The 24,963-nt window shown below is 54.8% G+C and overlaps 1 protein-coding gene across 3 annotated transcripts in view; it reads right to left on the reverse strand.

The window, feature by feature from the left end:
• SHANK2 (SH3 and multiple ankyrin repeat domains 2) overlaps positions 1 to 24,963 on the reverse strand; it is a 577,367-nt gene that overhangs the window by 19,311 nt on the left and 533,093 nt on the right. For 2 of the 3 annotated variants that reach the window (XM_053561192.1, XM_053561193.1), the window contains 5 exons: positions 12,603 to 12,738; positions 12,008 to 12,088; positions 10,418 to 10,438; positions 2,652 to 2,782; positions 877 to 988 (listed from right to left, as the gene is read on the reverse strand). In XM_053561192.1, coding sequence (XP_053417167.1) covers positions 877 to 988; positions 2,652 to 2,782; positions 10,418 to 10,438; positions 12,008 to 12,088; positions 12,603 to 12,738 — 481 coding nt within the window. The remainder of the gene's footprint in view (positions 1 to 876; positions 989 to 2,651; positions 2,783 to 10,417; positions 10,439 to 12,007; positions 12,089 to 12,602; positions 12,739 to 24,963) is intronic. The other variant, XM_053561191.1, reaches the window with a different exon arrangement.

Raw genomic sequence — 24,963 nt, forward strand, 5'->3', positions numbered from 1 at the left:
CGCAGCTCTGCCGGGTCCCTGCGCTCACTGGCGCTAGGTGAGTTCTGCACACAGCTGTGCCACCTCCAGTCACTTCCTGCTTAGTTCCTGCCTGCTGTGTTCGCCCAAACTAGTGACAAGTGAGCTCCACTCCCAAGTGCAGCCAGGAGGTGCTCCCAGAACACGGAGCAGTGACCCTAGGGTGGGACGGGTCGGGCCACAGCCCCCAGGGCCACCTGCACAACTCTTCACAGGGCAAAGGCCCATGGGTGTCTGGCTCAGGGCTTAGATTCTATGAGGATTTACGTGGTAAAGACAAAGCTGGATTATCTCACAAAGGAATAGTCTTAAAAGGTCAAGTTTACCTTTGCCTGTAACAGAGTCAGTAGAAATAACTGTGACATTAACAAGAAAGGGAAGCGGTTTCTACCACACACAGTACATGATTTCATTAGAACCCACAACCTGACCCAACCACCCTTAGCAGTATGTCCATTAAGCTTGTCCTCTAGAACATGCCAGTGGCCTGGGAATGTGGGAGCCCCCTCAGCCTGCCCACTCCGAGCCGTGCAGGGTGGGCTGGGGGCTGGCCTAGAATCCCCGTGCACCCTCCACCCCGAGGGTATTATCACAGATGATGTGGGTTTAGGAATAGAGGAGCTGCCCTGGAGTTTGAATCCACGGACATAAGCAGTTTCACACCACTCAGATGCTCAGATGGCGGGCTGGTGGGTGAACCCAGGTGCCTGCCCTCTGGTGAGTGGGCTGGCGAGGACTTGGGGTTAGGTGTGCCAGAGCAGCTGTGCTGGGCCCAGTGGTCTAGGCTCCCTGAGGGGCTCTGAAGTTGTGTTTGAAAGCCAAGGGGCGACTTCTGTGGGTGGGGGCCACATTTCTTACCTATAGATTTCTGCCTTCGCATCGTACCTCGAGGGATGCCCAGAAATGGGGCTTTTGGGCTCCCAGGAACAGTGGGCGTCATCACAGCGATTCCTTGGCGTTCATACACGGACTGTAACCAGAGAGTCCAGGTGAGGTGCAGTCCTGGCCAGTCCCACCCATGGTGACAAAGCCCAAAGGGTGATAAGGACGCATCTGTCACTGCCACTTCCCTGGGCTGCTTTCAGGAGTGACCTAAAGTTTCCAGTGAGGCTAATGGGACACCAGCACACAGGTCCCAGGAAGGACCTCACTGTGCCTTTCCTGGTGCTCCCCTGCTGTCAGCCTCTGGCCTGTTGGGAGGACAGCACACCTGCTCTGTGGAAGCTGGCTAGCAGCATAGACAGGTCTGCAGAATGAGGCCAGAACAGATGTCCTGTGGCAAGGGGCACAGAGCGTCAGCGCCCCTCCCCTCCCAGCTCCACACATGCTGTATACCCTCTGTCAAGGTCTTAAGCAGCAGCTTCTGTTTTCCTCCTATAAGACGGGCCAATGACAGCAGCCCCACAGCATGCGAGCCTGATGTGCTAGTTAGCTTGGAGAAGTTTCCAAAATGCCGTGGAACACTACAGCCCAAGGTGGGCTGTCCCCGGCTTCCTCCCTCCTGGGCCTGCTCTAGAAGCCCAGGGCGTCTCTCTACCATGTTGCAAACAGGTTCCCTGTGCAAACTCTGCCCAATCCTTTTGCTGCTGTAGGCTGCAGCTTTGTCTGCAAGACTGAGAATGCCCTGCACCACTGCCCTGCGACTCAGGAAGAACACCAGATGTGGTCTCTGGGATCACCTGTGTGCAAGCTTTCATGACTCCAGCATCGGCATATAGTCTCACCCTGGCTCTGCAGCCTGGAGCCTGGAGGCTGGGGGAGGGGAGGGGCCCTGGTCCTCGGAGGGGTCAAGGGCAGCTGTTCACAGGCTGGGTAGGGGTCTAGGAGGGGAGCATCTGAGCTGGCAGGGCTCTGAGTGTGTGATATGCCTCACATAGTTCCAGAGGGAAGGGAAGGAGTGGGCATTTAATTTTAATCATTACCGGTTTTGTTTTAATGCATATAAAACATCAAACTTAGATATTTATGGGTATTGTTTTCGAAGAAAAGGCCAGATTAAACAAAGTGGGCCTGTTAGAAATTGATTCAAAGAGAATACTAAATAACAGAGACAGGCAGTGCGGAATCTGGCATCTGGCAGGAGGCCACACCCTCGCCCAGGAAGGGAGCAGCCTGGGGGAGAGAGGATGGGGCAAGGCCTGCTCTGAGTCAGGCACCTTGTGTCCCCTTCCTTCTCAGCAGTTACATTCAGAGCGCAACAGATCTGGTGCCCCAAATCTCAGAGTGCCTGGTGGGTGTCTGTGGAGGGACCTGTCTCCTTCCACACAGGTGCTTGTGTGCTCTGGGCTCCCTTCTGTCTGAAGAGTACCCAGGGCCCTTCACAGCTAAGAGCTCACGGATCCCCAGCTGAGCACATGGTGGGGGGTCCTCGAGGCTCAGGGCACCGAGTGACTGAGCCGTGGCCGTGTGGTAGATGAGTGGCGAGGCTCGGGTGCTAGTGTGGGCTGTGGCCCCCACTGTGGGACTGCATTAGCCCAGGGCATATGTGCTGGGGCCACCTAGACATGGTTCCATCTGGATGGCACAGGGAGTGTGACCCTCAGCTGTGGAGCCAGCTGTCTCTGTTTCTGCTGAGCCCTCTCACTTCCCACCCCCGCCATGCCGGAGCGACGGTCAGGGGCACAGCCACTCACGTTCATGTCCGACACAGATGGGAAGCACCGGCTGGTGGGCCGCTGCTTGATGGTCGCCACTCTGGACTCCACGGCCATGTTCTCGGCAGCTCGAGAGGGCTTGGAGGCAGGGACGATCTCCTCGGGCTTATCTGCAACACAACCGCCGGGATTGGAGCGGGCCCTACAGCACTGTGTGTGTGTGTGGGCGGGCAGCTCAGTGAGGAAGGCAAAGGCCCTCTCCAGCCTCCGAAACTGTGCAGGGAGTGGGCATGCGAGTCTCTGCCACATGCATCCACAGGAGCATCATCAAATTCCCAGACCTTGGGAGGGGGGCACACCAACAGACTGGGATAGGAGACCTCAGAAACTCAGGAAGTGTCAGGTGCCAGGGGCCCCGACAGTCTAAGATGTTTCCTTAGTCACTTTATTAGTGGGACTTCTTTTTTTTGTGTGTGTGTGACACAGAGTCTCACTTTGTCGCCCTTGGTAGAATGCCGTGGCATCACAGCTCACAGCAACCTCAAACTCTTGGGCTTAAGCAATTCTTTTGCCTCAGCCTCCCGAGTAGCTAGAACTACAGGCGCCTGCCACAACGCCCGGCTATTTTTTGTTGTAGTTGTCGTTATTGTTTAGCCAGCCGGGGCTGGGCTCACACCCGCCAGCCTCAGTACATGTGGCTGGTGCCATGACTGCTGAGCTACGGGCACTAAACCAGCGGGACTTATTCTTGGTAGTGCTCACTAAACCAGCTTTTGGAAATTTATGAGACTCAGAACGTGATTCTTTTATAACCAAATATAGTTGCCAAGACGTGAGGACCCAATACCCAACAAGGGGGCCAGCTGGCCTGAGAAGTGTTTAGGAGCCCCCAGTAGTCTGAGCATGTGCTGCACATGGAATTGCCTCCCATTTATTTCTCCCAAGAGAACATTCCACTTCTTTTTGAAAAATAAAGCCAAAGATATAAGTGATCCCTAGAAATTAGAACAAATTTTTAAAATGGAAATTTAAAACTTTTTTTAAAAATTGAAAACTGAAGTACATCCTAGAATTATCCCAGTGCATAGCTTTATCCCTGGGATGTCTGGACCTGTCAAAATGCAGTTCCTGGAAGCCTCCAGAATCACAGTCTGAGATCCTGAATGCATTTTTCAATTTTTTGCTTCCAGAGAAAGCATCTCACTCTGTAGCCCAGATTGGAGTGCAGTGGCACAATCAGAGCTTACTATAGCCTTGAAACCCTGGGCACAAGCGATCCTCCTGCCTCAACCTGCCAAATGCTGGGACCACGGGGCATACCACCAAAATTGACTAATTTTTCTATGTTTTATAAGACGGGGTCTCAGCATCTTGCCTAGGCTGTTCTCAAGTCATCCTCCCTCCTCAGACTCCCTAAGTGCTGGGATTACAGGTCTGAGCTGCCATGCCTGGCCCCTGTGTGCATTATGGGAAGGCTCCCGCCCACCCAGCTGTGCCGGGCGGAGGCCAGTGCAGACAGCTTCTTGGTGGGCACAGTCTGTTTTGGATCCTACTTGCTCCTCAGAACATTCTGCTATAGCCCACGGCCGCCTCCTAGGCAACCCCAGTCCCACCCCTGGAGTCTAGGGACTTCCTGTGCTGTACATGCCATCAAAAGGGCTCAGACTCTGAGATCTGAGGCTGGAGTGAGAGTCAGGGAGCTGACCAGAGCCCAGGAAGAGAAGCCCACGTCTTCAAGTTGTTCAAGGTGCTGCAGCAGTTACTTGTAATGGCAGCTTCCTGCGAGGACCTGAACCCTGGGCAACGCCCCCCAGAGCAACAGCACTGGTCAGTGTCGCCCAGCACCAGAGCACCAGCCTGCTGACAGAGGTGCTCCCAGGTGGAGGCACAGGGAGAAGAAACAGGTGAGCTGTGGGTTGGGGGTGGAGCTGGGCCCCTGCCACGGTCCCCCTCGGAGCAGCCCACACACGTGCGCTCTGACATGGTGGAAGCACGTTGGTGCTGAATTCCAGGTCAAGGTGGCTGACGCCAGGCCTGTGTTCTGGACCCAGGCTCATCTCGGGCCTGTTCTTGTGTGGCCCTTGGCTTCAGGGCAGTTTTAACATTTTTGAAGAGTTATAAAAAGAAGGAGAAAAGGAAAGAGAATGTGCAGCAGAGACCATATGGCCTCCAAACATTCACTGCCCAGCCCTTCGTGGAAGATGTTTGCTGACCCTGGTCTGGACCCCTGTTGCAGTTTCCTCGCCAGCAAGATGCTGAGAAGTCACACAAGGTAAGAAGGTCCACCCCTCACCTGCTCTGGCTGGGGAGCATGTCTCAGGTGCCCTCCTGGCAGCACGCACTCCAGCTTGCAGGCTTGCCTGTGTCCCCCAGCCCCCTGACTAGTGCTCCCATCCCCCTCCCCCAGGCGCCTCTCCTGTGACTCTGGGACCCACAAGTTCTCCTGGCTCTTCTTTGACTTGGAGACATGGTTTGGGGGACGTTTTGTCTCCTCTATTGATGGCAAGCATCTGCCCCTTAGGGAGCTGTCAGGCACAGTGAGAAACACCCGACTGGCGGGGGGACCCCCCAGCTGCAGTCACCTGTGTCCTCACCTGTGTGCGAGGCTCCCATCGCCCACCCTCAGCCCAGCTCCTCCTCCTGTCTGTAGCTGCCTCCTCCCACCTTGGCCGGACCCCTGCCCCCACCACTGGGCTATATGCCATGTCTGCCTGCAGAATCTCAGTGCTGTGCTTTCTCCAAGAAGCTTTTCCCTCACAGATCTGGGCTGGGCTCCTTTTTTGCCCTTTGACGGCTGGTACTGAAGCTTCTGTGCAGGGTTCTCCGCCTGGCCGCATCAGCCCAGCCTCACTCCGCTCCACTCAGGCGCAGGTCCTTTCTCAGCAGGGCCTCAGGTGACACTTGCATGACCTGCTTTGGCGAACTGACTGATGCACAGCTTGGTCTGTCCCTAGAAGCTAGGCCTCTTGACAGTGGCTGTTGGCTGAGGGTGGCTGCTGGGGTGGTGTCTCCAGCAAGGAGGGTGAGTGTTCACTCTAGCTCTGGGACCCACAGCCCACAGCTGCAGGGAGCCACTCTGGGACCCACAGGCTCCTCCATAGCTGGCCTGGCCCCGCCCCTGACCCCGCCCCTGACCCCACCCCTGGACAGTGAGGCTTGAGGGGAAGCTGGAATATGGGCCCAGAGTTCAGGCCACCAAGTTAGGGGAAGAGCAACCGGAGCCCACTGAAATGTTTCACGGGGCTGTTTCAGATGGCCAGCTCTGGGGCAGCTGCAGAATCCAGCCCACCCAGTACTGCACACAGCTGCTCAGAGTGAGGGGGGCCCTCCTGGCTGGGCAGGTGAGCCAGGGCTGTCTACTCGCTCTATCCAGATTCTGTTGAGATAGTCCATCACAGCCAGGGATGTCCCTCCTGGCCTGGTGGGCGCTAGGTCTGGGCTGCTGGAGCCAGCGAAGGGTATCAGCTTTGGATACTGATGGAGGTGCCTCACCAATCAGATACGGAAGGCCGTGTCCTGCACAGAGGGCCCTGGGCGCAGGCTGGACACATCAGGAGTGGGGGACCCCAGGGTGGAATAGCTCTCCTGGGCGTAATATTTAAACCAGCTGCATCTCCCAGAAGCTCTAGTTTCTAGCAGGGCCATTCCAGAAGCCACAGCGTGTTTCTTTGTGTGAATAAACCTCAAAGATGATGGGCTGCTCACGTCTATCCACAGCAGGCTTGTGATCTAGGGCATGTGGCAGCACCCTGAAGATATGCCTCAGAAGAAGGGTGTGCCCAGGGTGAGGTGGAGGCAGTGTGGCCAGCAACAATGGCCCTTACCCTGGGGGCTGCTGAGAAGCTGGCTATAGGGAAGGAATTACTCCCATTTTGCAGAGAAAGTAATTGAGGATCTCATGCTTAAGGTCATACAAGTGGAAACTGTGGGAGCTAGTGTCAGGGTCACCCAACCCCCATGCCTGCCGTATGGACAGAGGTGCCCAGGCCTGGCAGGGAACAGCAGCAGAACACGTATCTGAACATTGCTAGGGTCACTGTCAGGATGATCTGCCTCGTCTGATCCTGATCAGCGATGGGCAGGGGACATAGTCCACACCACAGTCACCAAATCGGAGGATAGCCTTGGTCATGTCGCTGAAGGTGCATCCCCTAGAGCTGTGGCCACCTTGACTGTGGACGTCCCGGTCTCTGTTTCAGACTCCCTCTCCTGTCTCTACCCACAACACAAACGTTCTTTTGAACTAGAACGTGTGAGAGCCACTTGGTTTGTTGGGGGTGGGTGGGGTGGCGATGGGGCTACAGTCGCTTTTTAAGCTACAGTCTGTGTTGTTTGTGTGATGCAAATACAGAGAAGGAAATCCCTGCCTGGGTCCCCTCTGGGCCCTGGTCTCCTGGTACCCTGGCCAAGGGGACCTGGAGGCCTGACTCAGCTCAGCACCATCTTTGAGATCTTATTCAACGGAACTTGTGAAGGCTTTTAAGAGAAGCTGTAACACTGCAGTCCCGCTGCCCGCTCTAGGCTCCTGAGGGCGAGGCTCCACGTGGACAAGTCGGGAAGTGGGTCTCTGTTCAGGTGTTCTGGATGAAGGCATTAGTGAATGAGGTCCCTGCAGTCTTAAAATGAAGTGCTTGGTGAATGAAAACAATTCTCAGGCAGATCTGAAAACTGTCACATCTTAAAGAACAATCCAGCAATGAGTAGATGGAGGTGCTCAGCAGTAACCCTGGGCCTTCATTCTCCTTGGAAGACAGATGTGATGCTTCCTGGTCACAAATTGCTGGCTTCTGGGAGGAGGGAAGAGTGTGCTGTGGGAGGGGAGGTGGTGGCTTTGCCAGCTGGTGCCCCCAGTCCCCCAGCCCAGGAGCTGACTTCAATGTCACTGCCCCCGAGAAAGTGCAGATGTTAGCTTGCCCTGTGCACTCACCCTGGAGAGCCCTGCCACCACTGTGCATGCACAGAGTCACAGGGAGTTGCCAAGGCAGGGAACAGGGTCCCCACTGAAGCCACTGTGGACCCACTGTCTTGTGAGGCCCTTTGCCTGTAGTCACATGAGCCCTATCTGGTCAAGAGCACAGTGCCCCGCTATTTCCCACCTACTCTTCAGACTGCCTTGGGCGAACAGTCCAGACCAGATGCTGCAGACGCATCCAGGGAGACCAGAACGGAGCTGCTGGAGCTCCCCAGCTTTCCTGGTGATCAGATTCCCGGGTGCTTCCTGCCAGCTGCGACGATGCGGGCACCCCTCAGCGCCCAGCTGCTGTTCTCTCCCCTTTGCGTGTGAACTTTGAACCTAGTGGTTCTGCTCACCTCCAGAGTGCAGGTGAGAGCGCAGTGTGGGAAACAAAACCGCCCACGCTGTAGGGGACAAACGCCCCACGTGTTGGAAGCAGTAGCCAGCTGGCTGGCCTGATGGTTCAGTCTTCCAGAAAGGCAGTGAAGAAGAGGGCGGGGGCCGCCTGGACGCTGGTGACTGATCCTGGCCCACAGGCACCGAATCACATGCTTTCCAAGGGTGAGGCCTGGGTGCAGACAAAGGCGCCTGACAGGGGGAGGCCACAGTCCCTGCCATGTGCCCTGTCTCACCTGCCCCTGCCTGCAGAGCCCCCCACAGCCATCCCAGGCCAGGGTGCACTCGTGAGGGCAGGCGGGGGACTTGTGCACCCTGGGGCCTGAGCTGAGCATGGTGTTTGGTACATTTGAAGGTGCTTGGTACATTTGAAGAGTAAATAAAGGGGTTTTAGAGACAAATGAAAACTGGGGATCACTAATCAGGGTGTAGCTTAGGCAGAGTAGAGCTGGGATTTGAGCTGTCTCACTATTATGTTAATTTCCCAGGGCTACCAAAACCAGTGACACCAACCGGGCAGCTTAGAACTCCCACATTCTGGACACTGAAGTCCAGGGTTGAGGCATGGGCAGTGTCCAGTGTCATGCTTGCTCTGAAGGCCCTAAGGGAGGCTCCTCCTGCCTCTCCAGCTCCTGGTGGTGGCCAGCAATCCTTGGAGTTCCTTGGCTTGGTCCTTCTTTTGTGAGGAAACACAGTCGCTGGATTTAGAGCCTGTGTTAATCCAGTGTGACCTCCTCTTGGTTACATCTGCAAAGACTCACCTCCAAATAAGGTCTCATTTGGAGGTCCTGGGTGGATGTGAGCTTTGGGAGGACACTTTTCAACCCAGTGCAGCCGTAGAGGCCTGACTTTCCTCTTGTTGCACACAGCGCTCTGCACACTTGCTGTGTGCCATGAGCTTTCCGGGTGCCATCCCTCGTGACTGTGCAGGTGTGGAGCTGAGGCTCAGGGACTGCCGGGCCCCACGTTGTGCTCGACAGCTGTGTGAACCCAGTCCCCTCGGGCCCCTGCCGCATGCTCCAGCACAGCGGGGCTGCTGTGTTTAATCCACATTCACAGCCAGTCTTCTCTGCTGTCCACATGGAATGTGGACCTCCACTGCCTGGAACCCTGGCCTGTCCTCTGTGTGGACTCACCTGGCCATGCAGCCCATGATCTCTGTCCCCTGATCTGCCATCACTGCCTTCCACAGGTGCCCCTGGGTGGGGGGCCGGGGTGGATGAGGCTGAGTTCAGGCAGCCCACAGGTGCCCAGGGAGGTGCTGCCAGCCCCAAGTTCCAAACTGTCCTCCCTGAGAAGAGATTTTCTTGGCCAGCTCTGCTCTGGTGACGGGGCCCCTGGGAGCCTGTGGTGGAGTGTGGGTCTGATGAACAGAGAGGCCATTCTGGCAAGCTGGGGTTTGGCCTTGGATTGAGGGGGAAGCTCGTACAGAAATGTAACCTTTGATTGTCAGTGAGAAGCGAGCTCTCTGTCGTTCATCCTCCATGCAGTGATGTGGCCTGGGAAGCCTGCCGGGAATCCCTGCACCAGGGTGATGGAACCCTGGCCTGTCCCCTGTGTGGATTCACCTGGCCATGCAGCCCATGATCTCTGTCCCCTAATCTGCCATTGCTGTCTTCCACAGGTGCCATTGGGAGATGGGGCACACAGCCAAGGTGGTGGTGAGGAGCGGTCAGGAGAGGAGAGAAGAGGCAATGGTGGTTCTGCACAGAGATGTTGGCCTTGCTGGATCCCAACCCCCTCTGCCCACTTCAGCATTTGGAATAGAGTGAGGATGTGCCTTAGGGTCAGTGCCGCTAGCTCCTGGTAGGGCTCCCTCCCACTCCTTGGGAAGAGCAGCCTTAAGTTGGGAGGTGCTGCTTTAAATTGCTATGGTGGCTGCAAGGGGCCATGTCCCCATATGAGGATGCTACTTGGAAGGTGGCGTCTGATTCCTTCTGGCACCTGCTGTCAGGGCTTCCAGTCCTTTCTTCCCCCCTCCCCAGTGAAAGGCACACTCTCCCTCACTGCGGTGGCCTATCGGGGAGCAGGGGCTTTCTGGGTGCTAAGGGAGGCAGCCTTGGGGTCAGGAGTATAGCCAGGAGCTCCTCCTGCACTCCATCCAGGCAGCCCTGCATGGCTGCATCCCCTGTGAGGCCTCACGGAACGCGCAGGCCACCTGTCCAGCTAGGCAGGGCCCGCCGTGCCTGAGCATGGGTCCCTGATGGTTTCATGGTGGTGATGATGTGGACACAGCTTGGGGAAGAAACACGGGACGTGGAGGGAGGAATCACAAACAGAAGAAGCAAAGCAGACGGGACAGATGGAAACGGGACGTGTTCCAGGGATGGGGAAACAGAGGCAATAGCAAAGGGCTCAGGGCACAATGCAGACTCCATGTGGTGGCCACAGAGGGGATTTCCGTTCCACAGGTGTGACGGGCAGGGGACCAGACGGACATTTGCTCCTCCCTTACCCTTCTTCCTCCGCACCGAGGCTTGCAAACAGAAAGGAGCGCCGTGAGCCACTGGATGGCACCCCCCAACCCCTGCTGGGGCCGCATGGGGGCAGGGGTGCTGCGGGCGCGGGCTGCACTACCTCCAGCAGCCCGGCCCTGGTGGCGCCTTCCCACCGGCCCTGCTTGTGAGCCTGCCTGGCGGAGGAGAAGGGGCCTCTCCCAGTGCTCCCCTGTCATACCCCTCGCCCCTGCTTGCAGCTGCGGAAGGGGATGTGGTTTCTGCCAGAGCAACTGTGAGCAGAGAAGTAGGGCTCAGGACCCCCTGGAAGGCTCCTTGCCCTTGGCTAAGCTGGGACTCACCGGCACCCCTCCTTGTAAACAGGAGTTGTTTGCTTGCTCCTCTTGGGGCGCCCCATGACAAGGTTGTTGGAAGGGTGAGCCTCACAATGTGCCCTCTCCCTTTACAGAAGAGTGTTTGGTGACTCAGACCTCTGTTGCCTGTGAAGTCTAGGGCGTGTGGAAACTGGGGTCTTCCTCATGGATCAAGTTTGAACAAGATGAGGTCAAGGTGGGAGCCAGGAGAAGGGCTTGGGGGACACCACAGCAGGGCTGTTATCTAGAGGACTGAGGCGCTGTGTTAATCCACAGATTCTAGCCCCAGAAACTGCGAGAGGTGGCCTGGCCAGCCTCAATGCCCTGGGCCAGAGAAGCGTTGTCCACTGCTTTGCCCCTGTGGCCAGTGTTTGTTAGGCCCCCAGGATAGCGAGGAAGGATCACACAAGTCAAAGGACCAAGGAGGGAGGTTCAGCTTTCAGCCCACCAGGCTAGGTTGGACTTGAACTTGGAGCTGTTTCTATGCCCATGTGAGCTGCCCATGCCAGCCCTTATCTGTGATTTTGGTGGAGCAGGCCTTTCCACCCACCCGCCACTCTGAGCCTCAGAGCCCTCTTCCTAGAGGTGTTCCTGGGCTCCATGGCGACTCCCTAGCATGGCATTTAACAGCATCTGGGATGCTCACACAGCCAGCTCCAGAGTCATCTATCTTTTTAACAGCCACTGCAGCCCACGTGGCTAATAGTCACTGTTCCCAGTCTACCAGATGGGGTCCGAGAGCTAGAACCCCTCTCTGTTCCTTGCAGACCTTTTAAGAAGGTGCTTGGCGCTCCCTAAGCCTGGTGAGCAGACAGACATCCCCCAAGCATTACGCCACATCCCTGGGGCCAGAGCCTTCTGGTCTGAGCCACGTGTGGCCACCTGGGGAGCAGCTCACACAGGCCCCCTGGGCGGGTATCAGTGGGGTGCCCTAGGTAGCAGGGGGAGCTGCTTACCTTTATCCACTAGTGAGAGGCCCAAAAATTCAAAATAAAACAATGTTAGATAAACAGAAAAGAGGGGACAGAGCCAGTAACGACAGGCATGAGGCTCCCAGCGGTGTGGCCAAGCACAGGGCAGCCAGGCGTGCAGGGCTTGGCTGACACCACTGCCATGGCAGGAAGGGCTGAGCAAGCGGGCAGGGGTCACGTGCAGGCTGGGGTCCCAGGGAGGGCAGCTCAGGGACAGGCGCTGGGCACCGTGTGGGCTGGGGTGGGCCAGACGGGTGACTCTTACCGAGCTCCTCTAGCTCCGAGGTCATGGACTTGGAGCGAAGGGTGAGGGCCGTGGTCGGCGCACGCTTTGGAGGCGGGGGAGCTTGATGGCAGATGGAGAGACAGGTGTGAGAGCCGGCTGCACCCCCCTTTCCCCAACCCCACTGCCTCAAGCCCATCCTGCCCTGAGAGCCTGTGGTTTTCTGTGGGGAAGCCAGGCAGAGGCCATTCTGCGGGCCTGCATGTGGGCGTGTCCCAGGGCAGGGGTTTCTGCAGGCTCCACACAGGTGTGCTCAGGACAGGGGAGACGGCCACTCAGAGGGCCTCACTGAGCCTCCGCACCACCGGCTGGCCCTCTCGCCAGCAGGCGTGGGACGGGGGAGGGAATGAAGAGTGGGAAAAACAGCAGAAGGCTGCGGACGGCCTCTGTCTGTGTGTCTGCGGGTGGCAGAGGGGCACAGACTGTTCTGGCAGCTTCTGAGCCCTGAGTCAATGTCATGGGCCCCCTCCCTGTGCCCGGCTCTCAGGTGGGCAGCTCAGCTGGAGAGAAGGCCCACGGCTGCCCTGCCCACCCTGGCAGGGCGTGAGGGTGGTGCTGGTTAGCGTGGAGTGTGTACCTTTTTTCCTGGCAGTGTCATCCGGGTCCAGATTCCTGGTCACCGTGACCACCTTAAGGACAAGGTGATTTCCTCCCTGGCGGATCATGTTCACCACCTGTCTGTGGCCAACTTTGACGACATTCTCATTGTTAACCTGTGGGAAGACAGGAAGGGTGGTGTGGGTGAGAGGGCCGATGGGAAGGAAGGCTACAGGGCAGCCCCAAGGCAGGTCTCCGGAGCAGAGGGCGAGCACATGGAGGGAAGGGCAGTGTCCTGAGGCCACGTCTTTCTGGAAGCAAAGGTGCTTGCTAAAACACCAGAACGAGAGCCCCTGGGGCAGGAGAGGTGGGCGGGGAGGGCTCTGCAGCTGCCCAGGGTCGGTGCTCACTTGTGTTGGCCTCGAGCAGCTTTTACCAACTGCCGGCCGGGCTGCAGCCCTACACCATCCCATTTCATGGCAGAGAAGAAACACGGCGCTGAATCGCTTCTCCCATGTTTAGGGAACACACATCACGCCAACTTGGCCCATTTCCCCTCTGTGCTCCCCCTCTTCTCTCGCCCCCCCCAGGAAGGCATGAGAGCCTGGCTCAACACTGTGTGTGGAGGGCCAGTGCCTGCCCTCGGTCAGCCTGGACAGCTGCTGCCGTGCTTCTGGGATGGCCGGGGGCAGGCTCGGGTCCTCACGGCTGCCCCACCATGGCACATATCCTGCAGTTCAGGGGCTTGTGGCCCCTTTGAGAGCCTGTTACCTCCCCAGCTCCACTGTCCCCACAGTGGTAAGTAGTCCTGGCTTGGAAGCAGAACCGGACATGAGGCAGGCGGTATCCCTCTGCCAGGCGCTCTATTCACATCCCCAAGCTCAGCTTGGCAGCAGACTGTCCTCCGTCCCCCGCCCTCACCACTCCCTGGAGGAAGGCTGAGCAACAGGTTGGGACCGGGTGAGTGTTTGGGCTGACACCGTGGCCCTGGCTGCCACGTGACAACCTGGTGGTGGTTCCCTGGCCCCGGCCCCACCCACTGAACTAAGCCTGACAACTGGGCTCTGGCAGCTTCCAGGGTGACCGCCGGCCTGAGGCTGCCTGTGCCCGCCACACGCAGCAGGGAGGATGAACTTCACGGGGTGGTGGAGTTCGCGGCAGTGGCGACCACTCACACCATCATTAGCTGAGAAAATCACCCTGACTGAGCCACGAATAAGGAGCCCTCAAAGCCTCTCAGGGCCTCCGGCCACCACTTCATAAGGAGATTCTTTAACAACTTTAAAACCCCAGGTAACAGAAAAGTTAGCAATGTGTATGGGTGCTGCTTGGGGCACTTCCACAAATCCAACACCTGTGTGACGGGGACTGGCTCCCCTCACCAAGGCTGGGCACAGGGAGTCTCGGTTCTGGTCACCCCTGAGAAACATGTCTGTAGGGTTCCTCCAGGCAGAGCTCTGGGAAGCAGGCGGAGAGGCACAAAGTAGGGCAAGACCCCACTGCTGCGGGACAGCCCACGTCCCGGGAACACCCTTGGTACCCCCACACTGCCCTGAAGATGCCATCTCAGGGGCGGGACCAAGCCACCTAATTCAGGGCGGCAGCAGTGGTCCCTGCAAAGGGACTCCCAGGAGTCTCCTCTTCACCTCTTTCCTCAGAGTATAATTAGGAAAGTAGATGAATTTCGGAAGTAAAGGAGTCCGATGGAGGAAGAGGGTAATGAGGGTTCTCGAGGGCAGAAGAAAACAGCCGACTCAGCCAGACCACAGCTTGCTGGACCGTGGCTGCCCCTCTGTGCTGCCACCCACCTGCTCCCTTCTCCCTCTGACCAGCGCACCAGAGCAGTGGCTTCCCAGGAATCCATTCACTCACTCATTCAACCAATATATTTGTTCCGAGCACACACTAAATGCCCCTCTGCCCCCGTCCAGGGAAATGTGTGACAAACACAGAACAAAATAATCTCTGGTGAGCTGAGTGGCTCCCGTAGGGCCTGACTCCACCAGGAAGGTGTGCTGGCCGGAGTCCTGAGGCAGAATGGGCTGGCGTGGGCACAGGGCGGCAAGCTAACCCGGTGGTGGCTGGGCAGAGTGAGCGTGGAAGGGGCTCAGGGAGGCCAAGGTTTTCAGGAGGGTGAGGACTCAGGTTTTGAGCCTGGGTGAGGGCCAGGTCCAATGCATGTTTAGGACAATGGACCACTCTGGGTTGGGGAGGGCAGTTGGGGGTGGGCACAGAATCGGTGCCAGGGACAGCAGTGCAGGAGAGGTGGTGAGAGCAGGAACTACGATGGCACCCGGGGCATCCAAACATGGGTGGGGGCAGGCTGCCCGGGCTCAGGCACCATGAGGCCAGCGTGTGAGGCTCTGTGGCAAGGTGTTATGGAAACAAACAGCTTCTATGTGTCTGTCCCCCAGGCCCCCAAGGCCCATTCCTGCACAAGCTGAGGTGCAGAGGTGAGGATGCAGCTCTGCTTTGCCATGGAGAGGACAGGTCCCCACTGCAGGGGTTGAGGCTGTGACAGAGAACGTGAGCAGAACCAGCCACCGGGGGTGTTCTCTGGGTCTGACACACATGGAGAGGCCGGGCCACTTACTGGCCAGGGCCTCCTCACAGCCCCTCAGGCAGGGAGGAGGGGCTGGGACTGTGCCTCCAGCGACCCTCTGGTCCCACTGACCGTCATCGCCTTGGACCTGACTCCCCAGAACCCTTGTCCTCTGGAATCTTCTGGGCATCTCTTGGCCACTCAGGGAAAAAAGGTTTGCTGCTGTGTCTGGGGAAGTATCAGAGACAGACACTGCCATCCTCTGTGGCTTAGCAAAAGTCCTCCAAAGGTGGCAGGGGACTCAGGCAGAGCTCTGGGCTGGGGAGGTGCTGCAGGGGCCATAGGAAGAGGTGGATGAGAAGCCTTGGGACTGGGCCAGTGGCCCCAGAGCATCCCTGCCAGCAGCCACGGCACCTCCACAGTGAAGCTGCCCCAGCCAGAGGTGCTCTCCTCACTGGGCGTGTCCCACCGGAGGCGCCCTGGCCCATCCTTTCTGCCGTTCCCCTCCAAGCCTTTGATCGCAGCCCATGTCCTCCTGAGGCAGTTGCAGCCCCAGCTCACTGCAGCAAATGGCAGGAAGGAAATGCTGCTCTGAGCAGCCCCAGAAATGGCACTTGGCCTTCTCTAAAAACTAATGACAAAGAGGCTTCAGGAGCCCTGCAGGCAAGGGGTGGGGCTGGGTCTGGAATTGGTTCTTGGGTATCTAACTCCCCTGTAGTCCCCCCCACCCCCCATCTGTCTAACCTGGGTCTTCCTGGGTCATGAGCCTCGTGAGCCTCGCCATGTCTAGAGCCAGGAGTGCTTCCAAACAAAGCAGCTTTGGACACGCCCTGCTGCAGGCCCGGCTATGGAGGGACGACAGTGGCCAGTTTGGCTTGGTGTTCCCCAGTAGCCCTCCCAGCAGGGGTATTGCAGGTTCTGAGCCAGAAGGACGTGGCTGCTGCTGTGCCACTGTGTGCTGGTGCCCTCGGGCAGGACATTTGCTCCTCTCCCTTGGGGCAGCCTTCTCAGTAAGGCATAGGCTATCTGCTCCCATCTTGGCAGGTACACGGGGCCGGAATGTCTCACACCATCCACGAATGTCCTAGGATGATCCCCATCGGAGTAAACCTGAGATTGCCAAGGGCCAAATTCTGCCCACTCTTTATATACTCTGTATACTTTATAAACAAAGTCCAGAATCTCAGTTTCCACTGAAAAACCAGAAAACCTAACCCAAGGGACTGGGACCTCCCACTCCCACATGGCAGCCTCCCCTGCTCTTGCCAGGCCTGTGAGTGAGTGCTGCCACGCGCCAGGCCCACCTGGCCTCCCCGCCGCTGATGGCTCCTTCCCAGCCACCATGGAAACCTAAACTGGCTACCACTGCCTTGGGCCTTGGGATGCTATCTGCTTTTAGAATTTTGGAAGGGGACACACTGAACTCTGCACACTGCTAGTCTCAAAATCAGTCCAGGGTCATGGGTGAAATTCATTTTGATTTGCTCAGTAACTGCAGGTGATGGTCTAAGCCTCTAGACTCAGGCTCCTGGGCAAGAGCTCAGAGCACACAAAACACTGGCCTCCCCAGCAGGAGGGGGGATGTCTGCAAGGGGCCTGCTGTGGCCTGTGAGCATGAGAAGGCAGCATATCAAGTGGGGAGATGCCAGGGCCACCCAGCTTATCACCACTCTGCAAGTTACCGCAAGCCACAGGTGCAGGTAACTTGGCAGGTGGACACAGATGTGAGGTCTGGGGGGGTCCCCGAGGGTAAGCCCCTTGCTTGCCCTGGCCCAGTAAAGTGGCTCCTAAATCTCACATTTAATAGAGATCTCAGCGTTTCCATCAATGAAAAGCCAGTTCCAGCATCAAGCACACAGCCCTGGTGAGGTGGATTTGTAATTTAACTGTAGACACTGTCAGGGCATTAAAAACATCAACTTTCCCAAAGCAGCTCGCAGGGGTTGTAATTTCTCAGGGTGCTCAGAGACTCTGCAAGTTACCAAAGACCAGTGATGCCTGCAATGTACATTTGCTTTGCACACACCGTCTCCCCTGCCCTCCCCACTCAGCGCTTTTAGATTTTACTAGGGCACAATCCACAAGAACATGCCACAGGGACCCCCATCAAACTGACCTCAGGACAGGAAGCCCCCCTGGGACAACTTGGCTGCCCTGACAGCCCATGCCCAGCTCTGACCTTGGGCAAGGAGGGGAGAAGACGGCCAGGCTCAGCAGTGCCCATGTGCTGGTGCAGCACACACCTGTCTTAGTGGGGCAGGAGACCCTGACCTGCTGACCACCCCCTCCTCCCCACCCAATATCCCCAGCTGCCTCCATGGCTGAGTCCTGGGGCCGCACGGAGCCTACCCAACTGCTCTGTGTCTAGACACTCTTATTTCAGACTGAACTGTGACCCTCCCAAACTCTGATTGGAGTCCCAGTACCTCCAAGTGTGACCGTATTTGGAAAGAAGGTCTCTGCAGACAGTCAAATTGAGTCCATCTTAAGAAAAGGGGAAATTTGGACAGAGATAGGTACATAGGGAGAAGGCCACGAGAAAATGAAGGCAGAGGTCAGGGTGATATTTCCCTCGGCTCAGGAATGCTAAAGTTTGCCAGCAAACCCCTCGCAGTGAGGGGAGAGGCCTAGAACAATTTCTCTCGTGGCCTCAGTGAGAAGCCACCTCAATCTCAGACTTCCAGCCCCTAGGACTGTGAGAGAACCCCTCTCTGCAACTGATGCCACCAACCGTGGCATCAGTCTCAGGGCTAGAGCCTCTGCCAGCCTTGATATCAAGAGCTGTGCCCTCTATGGTCCTCAACTGCAGCCCCCCTTTTTTTCTTGAGACAGTCTTATTCTGGCATCATCATAACTCACAGCAACCTCAAATTCTTAGGCTTAAGCGGTCTTCCTGCTTGTCTCCCAAGTAGCTGGGACTACAGGCACCTGCCACAATGCCTGGTGAAGTTTTTCTTTCTTTCTTTCTTTCTTTTTTTTTTGAGACACAGTCTCACTATGTTGCCCTGGGTAGAGTGCTCACAGCAACGTCAAACTCCTGGGCTCAAGTGATTCTCTGGTCTCAGCCTCCCAAGTAGCTGGGACTACAGGCACCTGCTACAACGCCCGGCTAGTTTTAGAGATGTAGTCTTGCTCTTGCTCACACTGGTCTCGAACTCCTGAGATCAAGTGATCCACCCATCTCAGCCTCTCGGAGTACTGGGGTTACAGGTGTGAGCCGCCGCTCCTGGCCTGCTGCAACCTTGCAAGGCTCACCTGTCGCTGCACAAGTCTCCAGCATCTGCCTGAAGGAAACAGACACTCACTGGGCCAGACCCTTGTGTCCTCGTCCTGCAACCAACCCCCAGGGCCCAGTATGGGAATGCTGGCTGTTGGCTTCAAGCAAAGATGGCCCCAAGTCCTGTTCTCCCTGTGAGGAGAGGCTGCAACCCCCGAGCTCTCCACTTAGGGCTTCCCTGCATGCGTGTAGGGTCAGCTGCAACAGAGCAAGAGGGGACAGGTCCCTTCAACCTTCACTTCCAGAGGGGCCCTGTCCCCAGTGTTTAGTTTTAAGCACTGGTTTAGTCATCAAATCTCTGTTGCTTCTTTCTGCATAAGCCATTTACCTCAGCTCCCCTCGGCCCCCCTCCTCATTTTTCCACTCAAATGCAGCCCACCTCACTGGCCATTGGGAGCTGGGAACTTGCAGGGGGCTGAATGTTTGTGTCGCCCCAAAAACCAGGCATTGAAACCCTCACACCCAGTGTGATGGTGTCAGGAGGTGGGGCCCTAAGGAAGTGACTAGGTCATGGAGGGAGAGTGCCCTCTTAAATAAAAGGGACCCCAGAGAGACCCCTCACCCTTTCTGTCATGTGAGGAGACAGTGAGAAGATGGCCCATGCCATGGTCTCAGACTTCCAGGGTGCAGAACTGGGAGAGGTAAATGTTTAAGCTACCAGGTCCCTGGCATTGCTGTTGCAGCCCAAATGGTCTGAGATGGAACTCAAGTGACAAACCACAGAAGGCTCACTCACTGTGCTGGGCACAGTGCTTGAGGAGCGGTCCTCTATCCACTGGGCTGTGCAGGTACAGATGTGGCTCAGGGCCTGAGCAGGGTGGGGGGGGAGGAGGAAAGGTTTGGTCAGCAGTGACCAGGAGTGATTGGTTTTGGTTAAAGGGAAGTTGCAAGGTGAGGGTGGAGGAGCAGAGCCTGGACCACAGCCTACCCAGACAGGCAGACAACAGCTCTGGCCGGCAAAGGTCCCAGCTGCTTCTGCTGCTGACAGGCTCAGGGCTGAGGCCAGTGCCTGGGGCTGCTTGCGTGTTGGGGGGATGCTGCCACTGGAAAATGATGGCAGGAGCCCTGGGAGGGACAGACTGCAGGCAGGACCCCACAGGCCTCCCTCAGTCATGTTGGTACAGAACTTCTGTCCCTCCCCTCCCTATGGAGGTCCTATCAGAAACTCCGTTTAGTGGGGCCCTGACTGGACACAGGAATATGAGTTCCTAAGAAGAAACAGTCCCCTAACCCCGATTTCTGCCACAGGATTCAGCTGTGAGGCACCAGGTGCTGGGCCTTCCTCCCCCTACCTCTGTCCAGGGGTTGAGGGTGCCTGCCAGGCAGGGCCCACATCACTGTCTTCCTCCACCTCCACATCTCTGCCTAGGATGAGTCCAGAGGTTACCGGAGCCCTTCCTGGGCCAGGCACATAATGATTGTGTGCCTTGAAATGTGAGCCCCTCTCCTGACAGGACGGGCTCCTCAAGCTCCACGGCCACGGGCAATGGCAGCACCCGGCCCTTGCTGCTGCAGAGCCAGCTCTGACCACAGTGGGTGTTCTATCCTCCCCTCAACCACTCCCATCGCACGTTCTCATCCAGCTCCGCCACATAATGAGCTCTGCATGGCGCCCTTCCCAAGCAGTGCACTGGGCACATACCAAGGTCAGAGCCGTGGGCTGTGTGGATCCAGTACCCGTGTGTAGGTGAGAACTTCATCAACCAGGCAGGAGGATGCCACCTGGAGTATGCTCCAGCTGCAGACACTCCCACAAGGAGCTGAGCGAGGGCCCACGACCAGCAGCACGGTTCAGCCTCATTACCCTCCCTAGCACGAACTGAGAGCCTGAGAATCTTGTTTTTTTTTTTTTTTTTTGTAGAGACAGAGTCTCACTGTACCGCCCTCGGGTAGAGTGCCGTGGCGTCACACGGCTCACAGCAACCTCCAACTCCTGGGCTTACGCGATTCTCCTGCCTCAGCCTCCCGAGCAGCTGGAACTGCAGGCGCCCGCCACAACGCCCGGCTATTTTCCTGTTGCAGTTTGGCCGGGGCTGGGTCTGAACCCGCCACCCTTGGCACATGGGGCCGGCGCCCTGCTCACTGAGCCACAGGCGCCGCCTTTAAATAAACCTAAAACCAGTTTAACTTGCCATGGGACTTTGGAACCAGCTATAGTCCTTAAAACAATGCTACGAATGGCTCATGTGGTGTGACATTAACTCCAGAGTAGGTGAAATGCTTGCTGTTTCCTTGTATGCTCAGGTTGGCATCACGAACCTTCATGGGGTTTCAAGGCCCCTCCAAAAACCAGGGCCTGCGATGCTGTCATGCTGCCACCAGAGGGAGGTATGCACATCTCGGTCACTCGCCAATTAGTTAACAGAAGGCTCAGGTAAGGGCTGAGGCTCCTGAGGGTGACTGCCACCGAGTGGAGAGTAGCCTGTTCACAAATTACAGATTGAGTTACCTGCAAAAGAGAGTAGCATGCTTTCCCTGCACCGTCCTTACCTATAGACAGGGAGATATTTATAGCAGGAGTGACTCACAGCCACAGCCAGGTAGATGGCAGAAACCCAAGCCTGGCGTCAGCCACAGTTCAGGGAACTTCCGTGAAGAGTGGGAACACGCACCTTCTTTTGTAAATAATTCTCTTCCTCCACTTAAATTATTTAAAATATCAAAATTGTGCATGCACATAATTTAAAGAATCAGAGTTTCATAATATAAGCCCAGTTACAACGGCACTCACCACCCAGCTCTGTTTCTCACTCTCAAAGCCTCCAGCTGATTATTTTTACGTCCATCACTCCATCTTAATACCTGTCCACTGCTGCTACTTGATGTTGCATGATTTTATCTGCTGACACGCCACTATGGAAAGTGGTTTAGAGCTTTGGTTTCTCTCAGGCAGATTAGTGTGATTTTGGACCTGGTAATTCTTCACTATAAGTGTGCATGATAGGAGGGAGGTTTAGCTTGAATTCTATCCACTAGACGCCATGACGGTCAGTGGCCCCAAGGTGACAAGCCAGTGTGTTTCTAGACATTGCCAACGGTCCTATGGAAAGTCAGATTCCTTCAGTTGAGAACCCCTCAATTTAGCTTTCTTCCTTTACCTATCCCCCTCATTTGTCCAGGACCAGCACCCTCCAGATGTATCAAAATCTTAACTAGAGGCCAGGCATCGTGGCTCACGCCTGTAATCCTAGCCTTTGGGAGGCCCAGGTGGGTGGATTGCTCTGTGCTCAGAGGTTTGAGACCAGCCTGAGTCAGTGTTGAGACCCTGTCTCTATTAAAAAAAAAAGCCGGGCATTGTGGCGGGCACCTGTAATCCCAGCTACTGGAAACTGAGGCAAGACAATCGCTTGAGCCCAAGAGTTGGAGGTTTCTGTGAGCTGTGACGCCACAGCACTCTACCAAGGGCCACAAAGTGAGACTCTGTCTCAATAAAAAATAAATAAATAAATAAAATAAAAACAAAAATACAAACAGACATCTTAACTAGATCATGTTTAGGATTTACTTCATAGCCGAAAGTATACAGTAGATTATGATTACTTTGTCATTTCCTGTACGTTTTGTCTCTGGAGCAAAATAATTTTATGTTTGTTTATCGTTTGTTAATTTTCTGTGTACTTAACAGTAATCCAAATCCAAACACTTCCCTAATTACATAAATCTCTTTTCAAAATCTTCAAACACTTTATGTCTTTTAAATTTGTCTTCCTGGGGAAATCTTTCCTGAAGACTTCTAATCTGCTGTGAACAATCAGAATTCAGTGTCCTCCCCATTATCATCACTCTAGGATTCCTTTCACTCTTTTTTTTTTCTTTGCAGATTTCCTAAATCCCAGACTCCATGTCTGTATTTGTTTATTTTGTTTAAAACCTTGTTTTTGGTAGGGGATATCCTCTGGTAGCTTCCCAATACAAGGAGTTTGGAGATTTTTTCTTTTGAGACACGGCCTTTTGAAAATGGCTTTATCTGTAAACTTAATCAGTAGTTTGGCTGGGTATAACATTTGAGGTTGGAGGGTAAGATAAAGTAAGCTCCTAAGATGAACTCTTTGGTAGGTAACAGATACAAAGTCTGGACAAAATACAATTCCTACTCCCCAAATCCAACAAATGAAATTCTCTGAAGGCTTTGAAGAGTGAACAAAGGCAGCCAGATTTTGGATGGGAATTAAAAAATTAGAAGCTTTGGGCCAAGGACACAGTGTGGTATGAGCCACCTGCAGCTCCAGCAGAAAACTGCAGCCTTTCTGGGGTTGGGAGATCAAAGGACAGAGCCCCACTGGCCACAGCTGCCAAGGTGAGGGGATAACTCCAGAAAAGGGAAACATCAGAGAAGGATGGTTACATGAACTGTCTGAACTGTGCATGCAAAGGCCATCCTGAGAGAAACTTGCAGATAGAGCTAAAGCAACTGAACTGAACTTTGAGCTGCTGCCACTGCAGGCTAGACAGAGTTTTCAATTTGAGTCTCACCAAGTTAATTATCAGCTAAAGCAAAACCATCAATACTCATCAAAGGAACATAACAGAATCCAGAGTTGTCACAGCATAACATTCACAATATCTCGGATGCAATCCAAACTAACTTGATAAACACAGCAGATGACCCTGCTTTTACAAGGACTTCAAAGCAGGTATTATAATAATACTCAATTAGGTAAAGGAAAATATAAAGAATAAAAGGTAGGAGATCTCAGCAAAGAAATGAAATATTGGAAATTAAAAAATGCATTGGGTAGGCTTAATAGAAGAATGGATATGAGAGAGCTCAGAGTACATCAATATATCAATAACTTACCCAAATGAAAGAGAGAGTGGGGGGTTTTAAAAAGAGAATAGAGTCTTAAGGACATATGGGGGCAATATCAAAAAGTTTAAGAAGGGGAGAAAATTAGTCACAGAAGAGAGAGAAAACGGGTCAGAAAAAAACATTTGGAAAGCCATGCCCAAGAACCTCCCCAAATGGGTAAAAAAGACATAAACTTAGCATATTCGAGAAGCTCAGTGAATCCAAAACAAGATCAATATAAAGAAAATCATGCCTAGGGACGTGATAGTCACCCTGATGAAAGTCAAAGGTGAAGTAAGAGAAAAACAACACATTATTTACAGGAGAACAATGATTTCGATGACTGTGGACTTGGCGTCACAGAGTGTGGAGAACGTCATCTTGATGAAGACGGTGGAGTATCATCTTCAACATGTGAAAGTAAAAAGCACTGTCAACTAGAATTCTGTATCGGGTGAAAATGTCTTTAAAGAAGAAGGTAAAATAAAGACCTTTCCAGATACATGAAAAACAAAGTTATTTGTTGCCAGCAGACGGCACTGTAAGAAATGCTAAAGGCAGAAACGCAAGCTGAAGGAAGATGATGAGAGATCTTTGGAAGGCATGAAAGGGATCAAAAAAGGTAAAAACCAGGCGGTGCCGGTGCTCAAAGGAGTAGGGCGCTGGCCCTATAAGCCGGAGGTGGTGGGTTCAAACCCAGCCCCAGCCAAAAACTGCAAAAACAAGGTAAACACCTGGGTAAAACAGAAGAAGGTTAGTTTCTCTCAATTTAAAAAAACAGGTATTTTGGAGGCAAAACAATGACACTTGTTTGAGTTCATAAGCACACAGCTGTAGTACGGGTGACAACTATAAAATGGAGGAAGGTAAGAATGAAGAAGTCATGTGTCCCCAGAGGGTCATCTGGCAGGTTTCTATGTTGTATGTGACAAGTGAAATACAAACTCTAAGGAGGCTGTGAAAAGTTACGGGCATATACTGTGAGCCCAGAGCCACCACTAGAAGAATACAAAGAGATTCAGCTAAAAGCCGATGCTTGGATTAAAGTGGAGTCATAAAAACAGACAACTCATCCCAAACAAGGCAGAGAAAGGGTGAAAAAGAAGAAAACAGAGGAGAGAAACCCAGACTGAACACCCATGATGACACTCAGTGCTGGTAACTCCCATGAAAAGGCAGATCTCAGAAAATGGGATTAAAAAGAAGAGCTAGGCATGCTGGCCGCACCCTGTCAACACAAGGACCCGATAAAGACAGCCTCTGGGTGAAGTGGTCATGTTAGGATCGGACACAACAGACCTCGACTGCTAGAAAAGCAGTTTGGGGATGCCTCAAAATGTTAAACATGGACCTACTGTCTGACCCAGCAATTCCATTCCTACGTATGTACCCAGGAGTATGGAAAACGTATGTGCCCATAAAAACCCGTACGCGAAGCTCATGGGAGCTTTCTTTATTGAAGCACCCTGCTTTGGGGCCAGGAGGATAGGTGGGCAATGACTGCCAGAGGGTGCAAGACTCTCTGGGCTGATAAAATGTTCTAAAAATCGGTGGTGCTCAGGGGTGCACAACCGTGAACTAACTTTAATGGATTGTGGACTTTAAAAGGATTGATTTTAGGGGGCGGCGCCTGTGGCTCAGCGGGTAGGGCGCCGGCCCCATATGCCGAGGGTGGCGGGTTCAAGCCCAGCCCCGGCCAAACTGCAACAAAAAAATAGCCCGGCGTTGTGGCGGGCGCCTGTAGTCCCAGCTACTTGGGAGGCTGAGTCAAGAGAATCACCTAAGCCCAAGGA

This window comes from Nycticebus coucang, chromosome 14 (genome assembly GCF_027406575.1).
Source record: "Nycticebus coucang isolate mNycCou1 chromosome 14, mNycCou1.pri, whole genome shotgun sequence".
In the NCBI taxonomy this organism is placed as follows: domain Eukaryota; kingdom Metazoa; phylum Chordata; class Mammalia; order Primates; family Lorisidae; genus Nycticebus; species Nycticebus coucang.